This window comes from Nicotiana tabacum, chromosome 3 (genome assembly GCF_000715075.1).
Source record: "Nicotiana tabacum cultivar K326 chromosome 3, ASM71507v2, whole genome shotgun sequence".
NCBI lineage: Eukaryota > Viridiplantae > Streptophyta > Magnoliopsida > Solanales > Solanaceae > Nicotiana > Nicotiana tabacum.
Window position 1 is genome coordinate 82,476,130 of NC_134082.1, and position 12,610 is coordinate 82,488,739.

The following is a 12,610-nucleotide window of genomic DNA, read 5'->3' on the forward strand; positions in this document are numbered from 1 at the left end:
TCTATAAAGAAAAATGACTGGTTGGGTCGTTACAACTATTCTTCTTCTTATCTTTCCTAGGCAATTCTTTTACAAACTCCAAACTTCTAGCCACGAGTGCACGTGTTTGGAAGTACTGTAGAACCTAGGGGAGAGACAAATTTTAATTATTTGTAGTCATTTGGACCAAAATCACTTTTAAGGCAGTGGCTTGTCACGACACAATATTTATTCAATAAGTTATTTATATTTTATTATTATTCTTGGTCAATATTATCGACTATTTTTCTAACAATTACTGTGGCAAGACCTTAATAAATTTTTTGGTCTAAAATTTTTTTTCGGGAAGTTCTCTTCAAGAGAAAAAGAAAACATATCATTCGAAGTTCAGTCGAAGTTTGCGGGAATCAAATTAATATCTCAAAGAAAAAATAAAGAGGTCCTTTCCTGCATATTTTAAGTCTTATCTTTGAAGTCGTTTTAAAAATCCTACACCACGATAAGTCTTGAATTGGGGCATTTGTAGATATTAAAATTTTAACGGATCAATCTTAATTCTAAATTCAAGATAGTACAAGAGGGCTCTTGTAATTCTAGGAGTCTATTAGGGTTGTATGGAGGATACTCTACAAATAACCTAACTTGGAGGCTACTCTACCCTAACCTTAGGTTACTCCTATAAAAAGAGCTACATATTCCTTTTGAAAAGGGCTCATAAATTGAGGTCATTATAAAATCTCATAAATTTTCGGATATTCCCAAAGGGATCAAGGCATAAAATATTATCGTGATCAATAGATGTTCTTCTTAAAAATCAAATACTTCAAAAAGAACATCCACATAATGAGCGACTTTCGTGGATATCAGATACATCAAAGAAGTCTGCTTCATCATATATTCGTGAAACACACTGCTCTAAACCTAGAATCGAAGAGATAATTAAGAGAGAAGAATAAGGGAACAAACAGAATTGTACCTGCATTGTTTATCAATAAAATTATGTTTATTCATATTTATATTGTGATTGCAATTAATTTTTTTATCTCAAAAATTTGTTGCAAACACTTAGTTTCACCCGGCTCCTTTGAATTAAAATGGAGTCTTAAACATCAATTGCTTTGAGCCTTAAACATTAATTTGTCTTCAAAATCTGAAAGCCAAGTACACTTGTAAGTTGCAATGCTTCTTCTATAATTTTATCCAAATGATTCTCTTTTATCTAAATTGTAAATTGCTTTACTTTTAGTAATCCTCAAGCTAAACCCACCAATTCTTGAAAGAGGAGCCATTGGTGGAGGGTGGCGGCGATGGGAATTTGGTAGAAGGAAAAGAAATTAAAAAGATGAAGAGGGAGAAAGATAAAGAAAATCGAGTGAATTTCAGATTTTTTTGGAGACTGTTTCTATCAAAAACCTAAAGTATTTGTAATTATAAAAATGATGTGCGTGATTGAGCAACAAGCATGGTCAGAAAGATTTAAAATAATGTGTTTTAATAACTATAAATATCTAGATGAAATTATAAAGAATATAAGGACCTGGATGACAAATCGGAACAAGTGTAAGGGCCTACTAGGCTATTCTGGGGACATTTGCATCTACACCCGTTTTTTGGGTCACGTTTTAACTTGTGCCCGCTTTTGCAAAAAAAATTGCAAGCGTACCCACTTTTTCGCGTAACTTCAGCATACCGGGCCGAAGTAGCAAAGGCAATCACGCAAAACTTCAGCATTCTAGTAGACAGACCTGAAGTAGCAAGTGTGTTGAACTAAGTGTGATGAAGTTTTTGTTTGTAATTGCTGAACTTAAGCATAGTAGCTGAAGTTTTGTTCTTTATTTGTTGAAGTTTTTATTTGTAATTGTTGAACTTAAGCATAGTAGCTGAAGTTTTGTTCTCTATTTGCTGAAGTTTTTGTTTGTAATTGTTGAACTTAAGCATAGTAGCTGAAGTTTTTTTTGTCCTGAATTCATTAGTTTTGTCATTAAGCTTTTTCAAAAACTTCTGAAGTTATTTAGTTCATTTATAAAAACTTCAGCACTAAATAAGCTGAAGTTTTTTTGTTCTGGATAAGCTTTTTCAAAAACTTCAGTAGAAGATGCTGAAGTTATTTAGTTCATTTGTAAAAACTTCAGCACTAAATAAGTTGAAGCTTTTTTGTCCTGGATTCATTAGTTTTGTCATAAAGCTTTTTCAAAAACTTTAGCAGAAGATGCTGAAGTTATTTAGTTCATTTGTAAAAAATTTAGTACTATATAAGTTGAAGTTTTTGAAAAAGCTTTCCAACATACTAGATAAATAATCAGATTGCCAACAGTATCTAAATCATAAATTTTAAATATACTAAACATGAAAAGAACATAATTATCATGAAAAGAATCACTAAGTGTGAACTTAAATTTTCCGTACATGAAAATATTCACAAATTATTGTCTACTAACTTACGTAATTATTTATAATTTATTTTTAAATAATCTGGTAAACATACATATGGAAATTATCCCATGAACTGAAGTTTCATAGCAGCACCGACAACAGCAGAAGAAGGAGAAGAAGAAAGAGAAGAAGAAGAAGGAGAAGGAGGAGGAGGAGGAGGAGGAGGAGGAGGAGGAGGAGGAGGAGGAGGAGAAGGAGGAGGAGAAGAAGGAGAAGATGAAGCAGAAGGAGGAGGAGGAGGAGGATAAGGAGAAAAGAAGTTGAAGTTGTTTAAAAAGTGGGTACAAGTTAAAACTTTTAAAAAAATGAGTATAGGTAAAATGGGGGCGATCAAATAGGACGCCCCGTGCAATTTTTACGCTATTCTGCCATAGAAAAATCAAAACTTTTAAAAGGAATATACAAAATAATGTTAAAAAACTTATTTAACTATCGAAATCAGAAATGCTTCAAAGAAATTGGCACAGTAGAAGTAGTATAGGAACTATTACTGTCAACATCTATAACTTACAATTGTTATTATTTTGAAAACAATAAATGTGAAAAGAGCATAATTATCATGAAAAGAATCACTAAGTGTGACATTAAATTTTCCGTACGTGGAAATATTCACAAATTATTGTCTACTAACTTACGTAATTATTTATAATTTATTTCTAAATAATCTGGTAAACATACTTATGGAAATTATCCCATGAACTGAAGTTTCATAGCAGCACCGACAGCAGCAGAAGAAGAAAAAGCAGAAGAAGAAGAAGAAGAAGGAGGAGGAGGAGGAGGAGAAAGGGGGTTGAAGTTGTTTAAAAAGTGGGTACAAGTTAAAAATTTAAAAAAAAATGAGTATACGTTAAATGAGGGTGACCAAATAGGACACCCCGTGCAATTTTTACGCTATTTTGCCATAAAAAAAATTAAAACATTTAAAAGGATTATACAAAATAATGTTAAAAAACTCATTTAACTATCGAAATCAGAAATGCTTCAAAGAAATTGGCACAGTAGAAGTAGTATAGGAACTATTACTGTCAACATCTATAACTTACAATTGTTATTATTACTATTACTATTATTATTATTATTACTATTATTATTATTATTATTATTATTATTATTATTATTATTATTATTGGTCCATCCTTCTTCATAAAAAAATAAGAAGGCGGACAAATTGGGCTTCATGATTGAACCGTCCAATGTAACAAAAAGGCCCGGGAATGATCAAAAACTTAGGGGTGGAGGATGGTGATTTGAAATAGGATTGGTGAATTACAGAGAATCTGAAGCATATTTGGGCTTTAACTGCTTTAATACATTTTTTCTCAAGCATGAAGCAACGACTATAGGTTCGGGGGATCTTTGCTCCATTAGTTTAGGACCTTAAACTTTCTTGAGATGAAGAGGAAAGAGTAGAGTCTTCTAGTTTATTGTTGCTCCAAAATCAGTATTTAGCCAAAAACTCGAGTGTGGTATAAATCACTTTGGCACTTTCCATGACTCAGCTAATCCACTACCCTGTCAGCTAAGGAGTTTATGTTAAAGGATTCACTTACTATGTGTGTCGTAGACCCGAAATTCCCACCTTCGGGATCGTGATAGCGCCTAACATTTCACTTGCTAGAAAAGCCAAGGTTAGAGTAAATTGTATCCCATTTTAAACAATTCAAGTAATTAAAACTCATTTAAACTGAAATAAAACTGGAATAACGTGCGAAAAGGTAAAATAACCAAGAATATCTAAGTACAACCTCGATCTAGAGTCACAAGTGCACGAGCTACTAGAAATTCTACAAATAGAATATGAAATAAATACAACTGTTTCGAATGAAATGAACAGTAAATGGGGAAAGAGGAAGGGGACTTCAAGGTCTGCGGACGCCAGCAGATCTACCTCGAGTCTCCAAATGTGATAATTCAAACTGATGCACCTCACGTACACCTGGGACCAGTACCAAAATCTGCACAAGAAGTGCAGAGTGTAGTATGAGTACAACCGACCCAATGTACTCCGTAAATGCCGAGCCTAACCTCGACGAGGTAGTGACGAGGCTATGACAGGACACTCACGTAATTTAACCTATACAAACGTAGATATATGTGTAACACAGTAACAAATAAAAATTTAATTTGTACGATTAGGAGGGGACATACGAAAGGAGAACAAGACACGATAACTACAACAAGAATGGCAACTTAAGATAGTCAAATAAATCATCAACCAATGAAAAGGGATAAACATAATGAATAAAGATGGCACGACATAATCCATCATGCTTTTACTCTCAATCTCACCATTAAATGATAATAATGGCATGGCATCACCCTTCGTGTTTTTACTCTCAACCTCACCATGAAACGATAAATATGGCACGGCATCACCCTTCGTGTTTTTACTCTCTTCCTCACAATATATTCACATGATAATGTATATTCAATGGTACGACATCACCCTTCGTGCTTTAACACTCTCCCTTACCATGTAGTAATGAACATAAAAGTTTGAGTACGTCAACAATGGTTCCAAGATGACAAACCTCGACTTCCAAAAATACTCAACCATCACAACTAATTCATAAGTACGGAAAGAACGATCAAGTAAATAATAATCCAATCTAACCATGGATGTCATAATTAAACAAAGCAATAAATCACATGGAAACAAGTCCCACCCGCATGCTTTTAACCCAACAACAACGCATATGTACTCGTCATCTCATATATACGTTGTACCTAAACATTTAAACATGTAACAAATAGGTAAACAAGTCTTAATCCCTCAAGTCAAGGTTAATCACGACACTTACCTCACTATGCAATCAATTCAGAGCTCTATCGGGGCCTTTCCTCTAGAATCCGCCTCCAAAACAATCGTATCTAACCAAAATCGACTCGATAACGTCAAATAATGTTAAGGGAATCAATTACAATACATAAAGTTAGGATTTTTACACTTTTCCCAAAAAGTCAAAAAAGTCACCCCCGGACCCGCTTGGTCAAAACCTGAAATTCGGACCAAAACTCGTTTACCCATTCATCCTCGAGCCCGATTATGTAATTATTTTCGAGATTCGACCCCAAATTGAGGTCTAAATCCTGAATTTACAAAAATCCTCAATTCTTCCTAAATCCCTAGTTTTCTACCATTGAAGAATAAAGATTAAGGCTAAAAATTAATGAGTGATGTTATAAATGGAAGAAAATGAGTTATAGTATACTAACCTATGAATTGGTGATGAATTTTCTCTTCAAAATCGCCTATAGGCCGAGCTCAAATGGAAAGATAGTGAAAGATGGGTGAAATCCCGTAATTGAAACATTTTAAATCACCGGCGTCAGGCCTTCTTCGCATTCGTGAAGGGCCTGCCGCATTCGTGATGCATAACGGCCCAAATGGCCTACGTGTTGCGAGTTACCCTTCGTGTTCGTGAAGACTTACACCCACCTGCCCTCGCGTTCGCGATCCTAGTGCCGCGTTTGTGAAGAGTAACGTTCGATTCCCCCTTCCAGACCCATACCCCTACGCGTTCGCGAGAAGCTGGTCGCGTTCGCAGAGGGTGAATCCCCCAACATTGCGCATTCGCAACCCAACTATCGCGTTTGCGATGAAGAAACCCACCCCAGCCCCAGTTTTCCCCTTCGAGATCGAAGAAGTTAAAATTGAAGATTTTACAAGGTTGAAAAAAAGGGACAACAATCAAATGGGTACTACATTTTATTCTACCACTTTATTAGTATCCTCATCTGTAATATCATCACAGAGTATGTTATAAACTCTGTGATGATCATAGAATATTTGGTCCTTTCAAGTTCATATTTTTTACATTCTTGTTAATAGGCGAGGTTGACAAGCCTCAATAGGATTAGTACAGTAAGGTTAGTTCGGTTTGTGCTATAAGGGTAACAATACCGGTGCTATTGTCCCCCTTATTTGTACTTCTCCCAATTGATGTATTTTTCTTTTCTGTTATTAATAAAAAACTACCCCTAGGCACTTGCCTAGTGGATTGCCAAAAAAAAAAAAACACCAGGTGACAGCAGATTCTCCAAAAACCAGAAATTTTCTAAGTTCAAACCATTCGTAGCCTACACAAAACTCACCCGTGCCCTCGGGGCTCAAAACCAAACATGCACACAAGTCCGAAAATATTATACGAATTTTGCTCGCGTGATCAAAACACCAAAATAATACCTAAAACTATGAATCGGGCGCCAAAACAAATGAAATTTTTCAATAAAACTTAAGAACTTTCATTTTAACAAATGGATGTCCGAATCACATCATTTCAACTCTGTTTTGCACCAAATTTTGTAGACAAGTCATAAATACGGTAATGAACTTATACCAAGCTCCGGAACCAAAATCCGAACCAAGGAGGAACAAAGTCAAACTTCGGTCAAATTTGAAATTACTTTAAACCTTCTTACTTTTAATTTTCAACAAATTGTAATAAGTCAAGCTAGAGACCTCCAAATTCGATTTCGGGCATACGCCCAAGTTCCAAATCACGATACGCACCCACCGGGATGGTCAAAATACGGAACCGGGTCCGTTTACTTAAAACGTTGATCGAAGTCAACTCAAATGAGTTTTAAGGCACGAATTCATATTTTAATCAATTTTTCACATAAAAATCTTCCGGAATAAGATATAGACTGCGCACGTAAATTGATGAAGGGTAAAAAGGAGTTATTTAAGGTTTCGAAACACAAAATTAAGAGTTAAAGCTCTAGATGATCTATCGGATCATTACAATATGTGAATCATATTTGCCGACCTAATAGCTCGTCATATTTTAGAATTTACAACTAATAAATTTAAAATCTCCAAAGTTAAATTTGGACTTTATATTTTTTCTTTCTTTCATTCTACTGCATCATGAGAGGGTGGGCCGAATACCTGCCGCTTCACGGAGTAGTGTATTTTGCATTAAATGGGAAGCATCTTTGGTAGTATTCGTTAATAAGAGCAAACCACATGGCTAAGTTAATAGTAACAAAAAACATGTCATATCACACGTCTATGTTTTTCTTCAGTGTCCACACAGGCCAGAAATAGTCAGCACTCTGCGGGTTGTCACTCACGTGCATTAATCTTGCGTAAGTCCAATAACCAACAGAAGCCCCTCTATTCAGTATTCTCCCCCCACATGCACAGGATTTGCCTTTTTTTTCAATTATGGAGGAAAAAGACAGATGAGTATATCAAAAGCAATCGTGACAGCATATAGAATCCAATTTATGATTTTAATGAGCAATCTTCATGGGTTAAATCTTAAGGTTTTTAATATTGAAAATTCATTGTGCTCTAAAATTTATGAATTCAAAATTTATTAAACTTTGGTGACCTGTTGCATATTTATACTTATGTTTTGTATTGAAAATATTGGATTTAAATGAACTCATAAATACCTCTAAATAAGGGTTCATTTAGTTTCATATAATAAAGTCCAATCCTTATATAAAATTTCATGTTACTTATACACACAGGCGGACCTATATGTAACCTTGAAGGCAGAGGCGGACCTATGTGGTAGGTTGAGGGTCACGTGATCCCGTTAGCCTCGACAAAAATCATGTATAAACATATAATATATATGAGACCCCTTAAATATTTTAAGTATGCCCCCTAAAATAAAGAGATGTATGGGAGAAGTGGTTGCTTTGGACCCTTAAATTCCCAACTTTGTTGGGGACGTATGTTTGAAACCCCCCTTCAGCTTTTTTCTCCTCCTTCTATGAGTTACAATGTAATTTATATTCAATAGCAAATTGCTTTATCTTTTACTTTTATCTTCTTTTTTTTGAATTCAATTATAAATTAGTACTAATATATAATAGTCAACTTTATTAATATTTTAGTTCTTTGGATACAATATAATTTATATTTAATAACAAATTACTTTTTTTTATTTCATTTATAGTTAGTACTAATACACAATAGTCAACTTAATTAATTTTATTCCTTCTCTTCCCGTAGCACCCATTTTGCCAAGAAATCTCTCTCTCTCTCTCTCTCTCTCTCTCTCTCTCTCTCTATATATATATATATATATATATATATATATATTTTAATTTAAAGTTCTTTGTAGTATTATATCCTGTATCCCGTCGTGCTCAAATCCTGGGTCCGCCTCTGCTTAAGGGGTTACTGAACCCCGTAAACTTTAGTAAAACTCTTATATATATATCCCGTCGTGCTCAAATCCTGGGTCCGCCTCTGCTTAAGGGGTTACTGAACCCCGTAAACTTTAGTAAAACTCTTATATATATATATATATATACATAATTTGAAAATGGTTAATTTAAATTATTTGGCACCCTTAACACTAAAAATCTTTAAGAGCCACAGATTGAATAGAATATTGTGCCCCGTTGAGTCAAATTCCAGGGTCCGCCTCTACATATACATCATTTTGTTTTTGGTATGAAGTCATGCATAAATAAATAATATAAACACTGTATAATTAATATAATTAATATAACATTTGATTTTTGGTATTAAATTTGCATAAACCAGACAATGTTTAACACTGAAAATAGAATGATATGTTACTAACCTGTGTAACTTATACGTAAATCTAACGAGTATTATTTTATACGGAATAAAATATTTAAAAAAAAAAAACAAAAAAGTACATGCATTTATGCGGATAAAAGTATCTAAAGCAAAAGAAAAAACCCCTTAAACTAGTCAATCTTACATAACATCAAATATGTTACTATACGGAGTACTATTATTTATCGCTTAATTATCTCTGGATTATTTTTATCACATAACAATTTTGCATATCATATAAGTGTCACATATCCACATCATAATCCACACCTAATTAGATTGTAAACGATTATTACGAATCGTCCTTAAGTGCACAATACAACTGTAGTCTAAACTCTGCGTTGAAAATAGCAAGCATGTACACACCCCGATACATAGAGCTGTCACCATTCCCCTATATGAACTTACGAAGATATAATAGCTCCACTCACCATCTCTTCCAAGTTGACCTCTGAATAAAAGAAAGAAAACAAAACAGAGTTGAAAGTTGAGACAAAATGGCCAACTTTTTCTTCCTCCTACTAACCTCTTCTTTATTCTTGACTCACATCTCAGGACAGACAATTTCACCACCACCACCTCCTCCACCGACAGCCGCCACAACTCCAGCTGCACTACCGGCCGCGGCCCAAGAATTCTTGGATGCACATAACAAGGCAAGAGCTGAAGTGGGTGTTGGCCCTCTAAAATGGAGTCCCATGCTAGCCAAAGAAACTAGCCTTCTTGTTCGTTACCAAAGGAACAAACAAAATTGCAACTTTGCAAATTTAACCAGTGGGAAATATGGTGGGAATCAATTATGGGCTAGTGGTATGGCCGTGACCCCACGTATGGCTGTAGATAATTGGGTTGCTGAGAAGAAATTTTACAACTATGCTAATAATTCATGTGTAGGAGATCATAAGTGTGGTGTTTATACGCAGGTTGTTTGGAAGGAATCATTGGAATTGGGTTGTGCTCAAGCTACTTGTTCTAACGGACCTTCTACTCTTACCATATGTTTTTATAATCCCCCTGGAAATGTAATAGGAGAGAAACCTTATTAGTCTGCAATTACATGATCTTTAATAATGTAACTTTTGTGTGGAATTCAAGTTTTGTTGCTTTCATTTACAATAAGTTGTCATTGTGTTGGTTTGTTGGTATTTTCCTTTCTCTTTTTCTTTTTCTATACTGCTAGTAAATATATAGCCGATCTGACTAATTTGAAATTAAGGTGCAGGAGAGAGATCAATAAGATGAATCCAAAATTTAAATTTGATGGATTTAAATCGACTTTTGAAATTATAGGTTCAGGATCTAGGATGAGTTGAATCTATTGATTATATATTCTATTCGCCTCTGGTGATCGATATGAAGGAGGATTAGGGGTACGACAGATAAGAAGAGCGACTCAAACATGTGAGCACATGATTTTTGTTTTGCGCGACAATCGCTCCAAAAGAATAAAAAAAAAATTTGGTCCTGCTGTACAATTTTTGGATTTCTGTACGGCACTTTGTTGATTTATTTGTGACTTTTGCCCATTTTTATTTTTTTCTTTATTGTTTAAAACAAAATACAAAAAATGTGCGTGTCATGCATAATTCGAACCGTAATCCGTTCGTTAAATAAAAAATCATAAATAGGCATCTTCGTCCGTAATTTTGTTTTGTTTGATTTTACCTGTTTTGAAATATTTTAGTGTGTGTGCAGATAATTGTATTGAGTGTGTATTTAATTTTTAATTTGATTTTTTGCTTAGTTTTGTTTTTAAAATAAAGAAGAAAAAAAATAATAATAATAATAAAAAATCTTCTTCTTCCGAATTGGGCCAATTTATTAAAATTGGCCCAAACAAACAATGCCCAAACCAGGCCTGCCCGGTCCAGTCCGAGTTGATACCCAGGGTATCCAAACGACGCCGTTTTAATTCAGCCTGATCTGGGCCGTTGATCTCAGATTGATCAACGGCCAAGATCACATTTCCCATACCCACGAACAAAACCCGACCCATTCCACCCGGACCAACCCAAACCCCCTTTAGTTGAAACGACATCGTTTCCCCTAAGCCTTTAGATCCAAGCCATTGATTTCAGTTGATCCAACGGTTGAGATCAACCCACCCATTCCATATATAAGCCCTCTAACCTTACCCTACCCCCCTATCCAATACCCCAGCTCCCGTCTTCACCTTCTTCCCCATCAAACCCTAGAGCCGCCCATGTATCCTTCACCATGAAAGCCGGCGGCATGGACGCCGGTGACCCTACCCTTAACACCATAGATGCTCCTCACCGTCCTGAACCCAAATCCACCAACCACACACCTCGAATCCCATCCCACCTTCTCGAATCTTCATTTGAAGATTCGAGTCAAAACTCGATCTACACCGTTTAACCCCAGCTTCACACCAGACACTCCCCTGACCCCCCTCGTGACCAAACCATGCTTGGTTTGGTCCGAATCTGACCAGGGAAGCACGAATCCCAGATCTGATTTTTGGAAACATAAGGTTCCTCGTCGATGGGCCGTGTCTTGTTCAAACCAAAGGATTAAGGTCTAATGGACCTTAATCGAAGTGTTTCTCATCTGAGAAACACTTCGATTAAAGTCCGTTCAGCCTTAAGAAAGGTCTGTCCGAGTCCGTGTTAAGGTTTTGATTTTTCGAGATTTGAGGTGAGTCTTGCTTTTTCTTTTCTTATTTCTGTTTAGTCTATGTGATTGACTAAAAGTCTGTTCATGTTTGTTTTAATTTTATCAACTTTTGTTTGTCCACTTTACCTGAACCTCTGTGTTTGTCTGAATCCCCCTCCTATTCTGATAAGGTATATGTATGAGCTGTGCGAATAATTGAGCTTCAAATGTTGACTGATCAACTGATTCCTCGAGTACCACTTTGCTTAGCCAGTATAATTCAAATCATGTGTCGATACTGTTAAATGACTGATTTTTGGTTACGATTGTATGTGTTATAACTAGTATAGTCGAGTCGACATATGTCGTCAATTAGTTTCAGTTGTCCGAACAATAACAAATCGACTTACTTCTGCTAAGTATTTGTTGAATCAATTAAGAACTGAGTTTGTTTGCTTATATTTGTTAATTTGAATCAGTGATGTAAAAGGAATGTTTTGTTTAAAGTTCTGAATTGGAGGGCATGTGCACTTGGCACAACATGTGCATTTATGCACCACAGGTGCACTTGTGCACAGCCTGGTTCCTGCATAAAGGGCTTTGATTTAAAAATGGTTTGACAGCATATGCTGTCAGATATATTCTGCTGCCCATACTTTGCTTTAGTTTAAAGAAGTATTAAACCTTTTTTAAGCCTGCCAGGGAATGTTGATGGGGGTTAATACTTAAAATAGCTAAGTGGAATCTGAAAAGAGGGGAGCACATGGGAGGTATCTGATTGCCTAACAGGCTGTAAAAGGTTGGAATTTAAGCTATAAAGAGGGTAAGACATAGAGAGGAAAAAGGACCCCAAGATTAGAGGAGAGAAATACACAGACTGTGAGGATATAAGGAAAAAAAGAGGGCACATACAGAGACACAGATAAAGAAGATAGGAGGAAAAGAAAAGGGACACCACCTGATATTAAAAAGTGAACACAGAGGGAAAGGGGATTAGGAATAGACACAGACTTCCATCAGTTTGGAAAG

The 12,610-nt window shown here is 35.5% G+C and overlaps 1 protein-coding gene across 1 annotated transcript; it reads left to right on the forward strand.

Moving 5' to 3' along the window:
- Nucleotides 1–9,213: 9,213 nt before the first annotated feature.
- On the forward strand, nucleotides 9,214–10,110 carry LOC107826419 (STS14 protein-like). Its single transcript, XM_016653394.2, has one exon. The coding sequence runs from the start codon at nucleotides 9,463–9,465 to the stop codon at nucleotides 10,009–10,011; it is 549 nt and encodes a 182-aa protein (XP_016508880.1). The 5' UTR covers nucleotides 9,214–9,462; the 3' UTR covers nucleotides 10,012–10,110.
- Nucleotides 10,111–12,610: the final 2,500 nt, after the last annotated feature.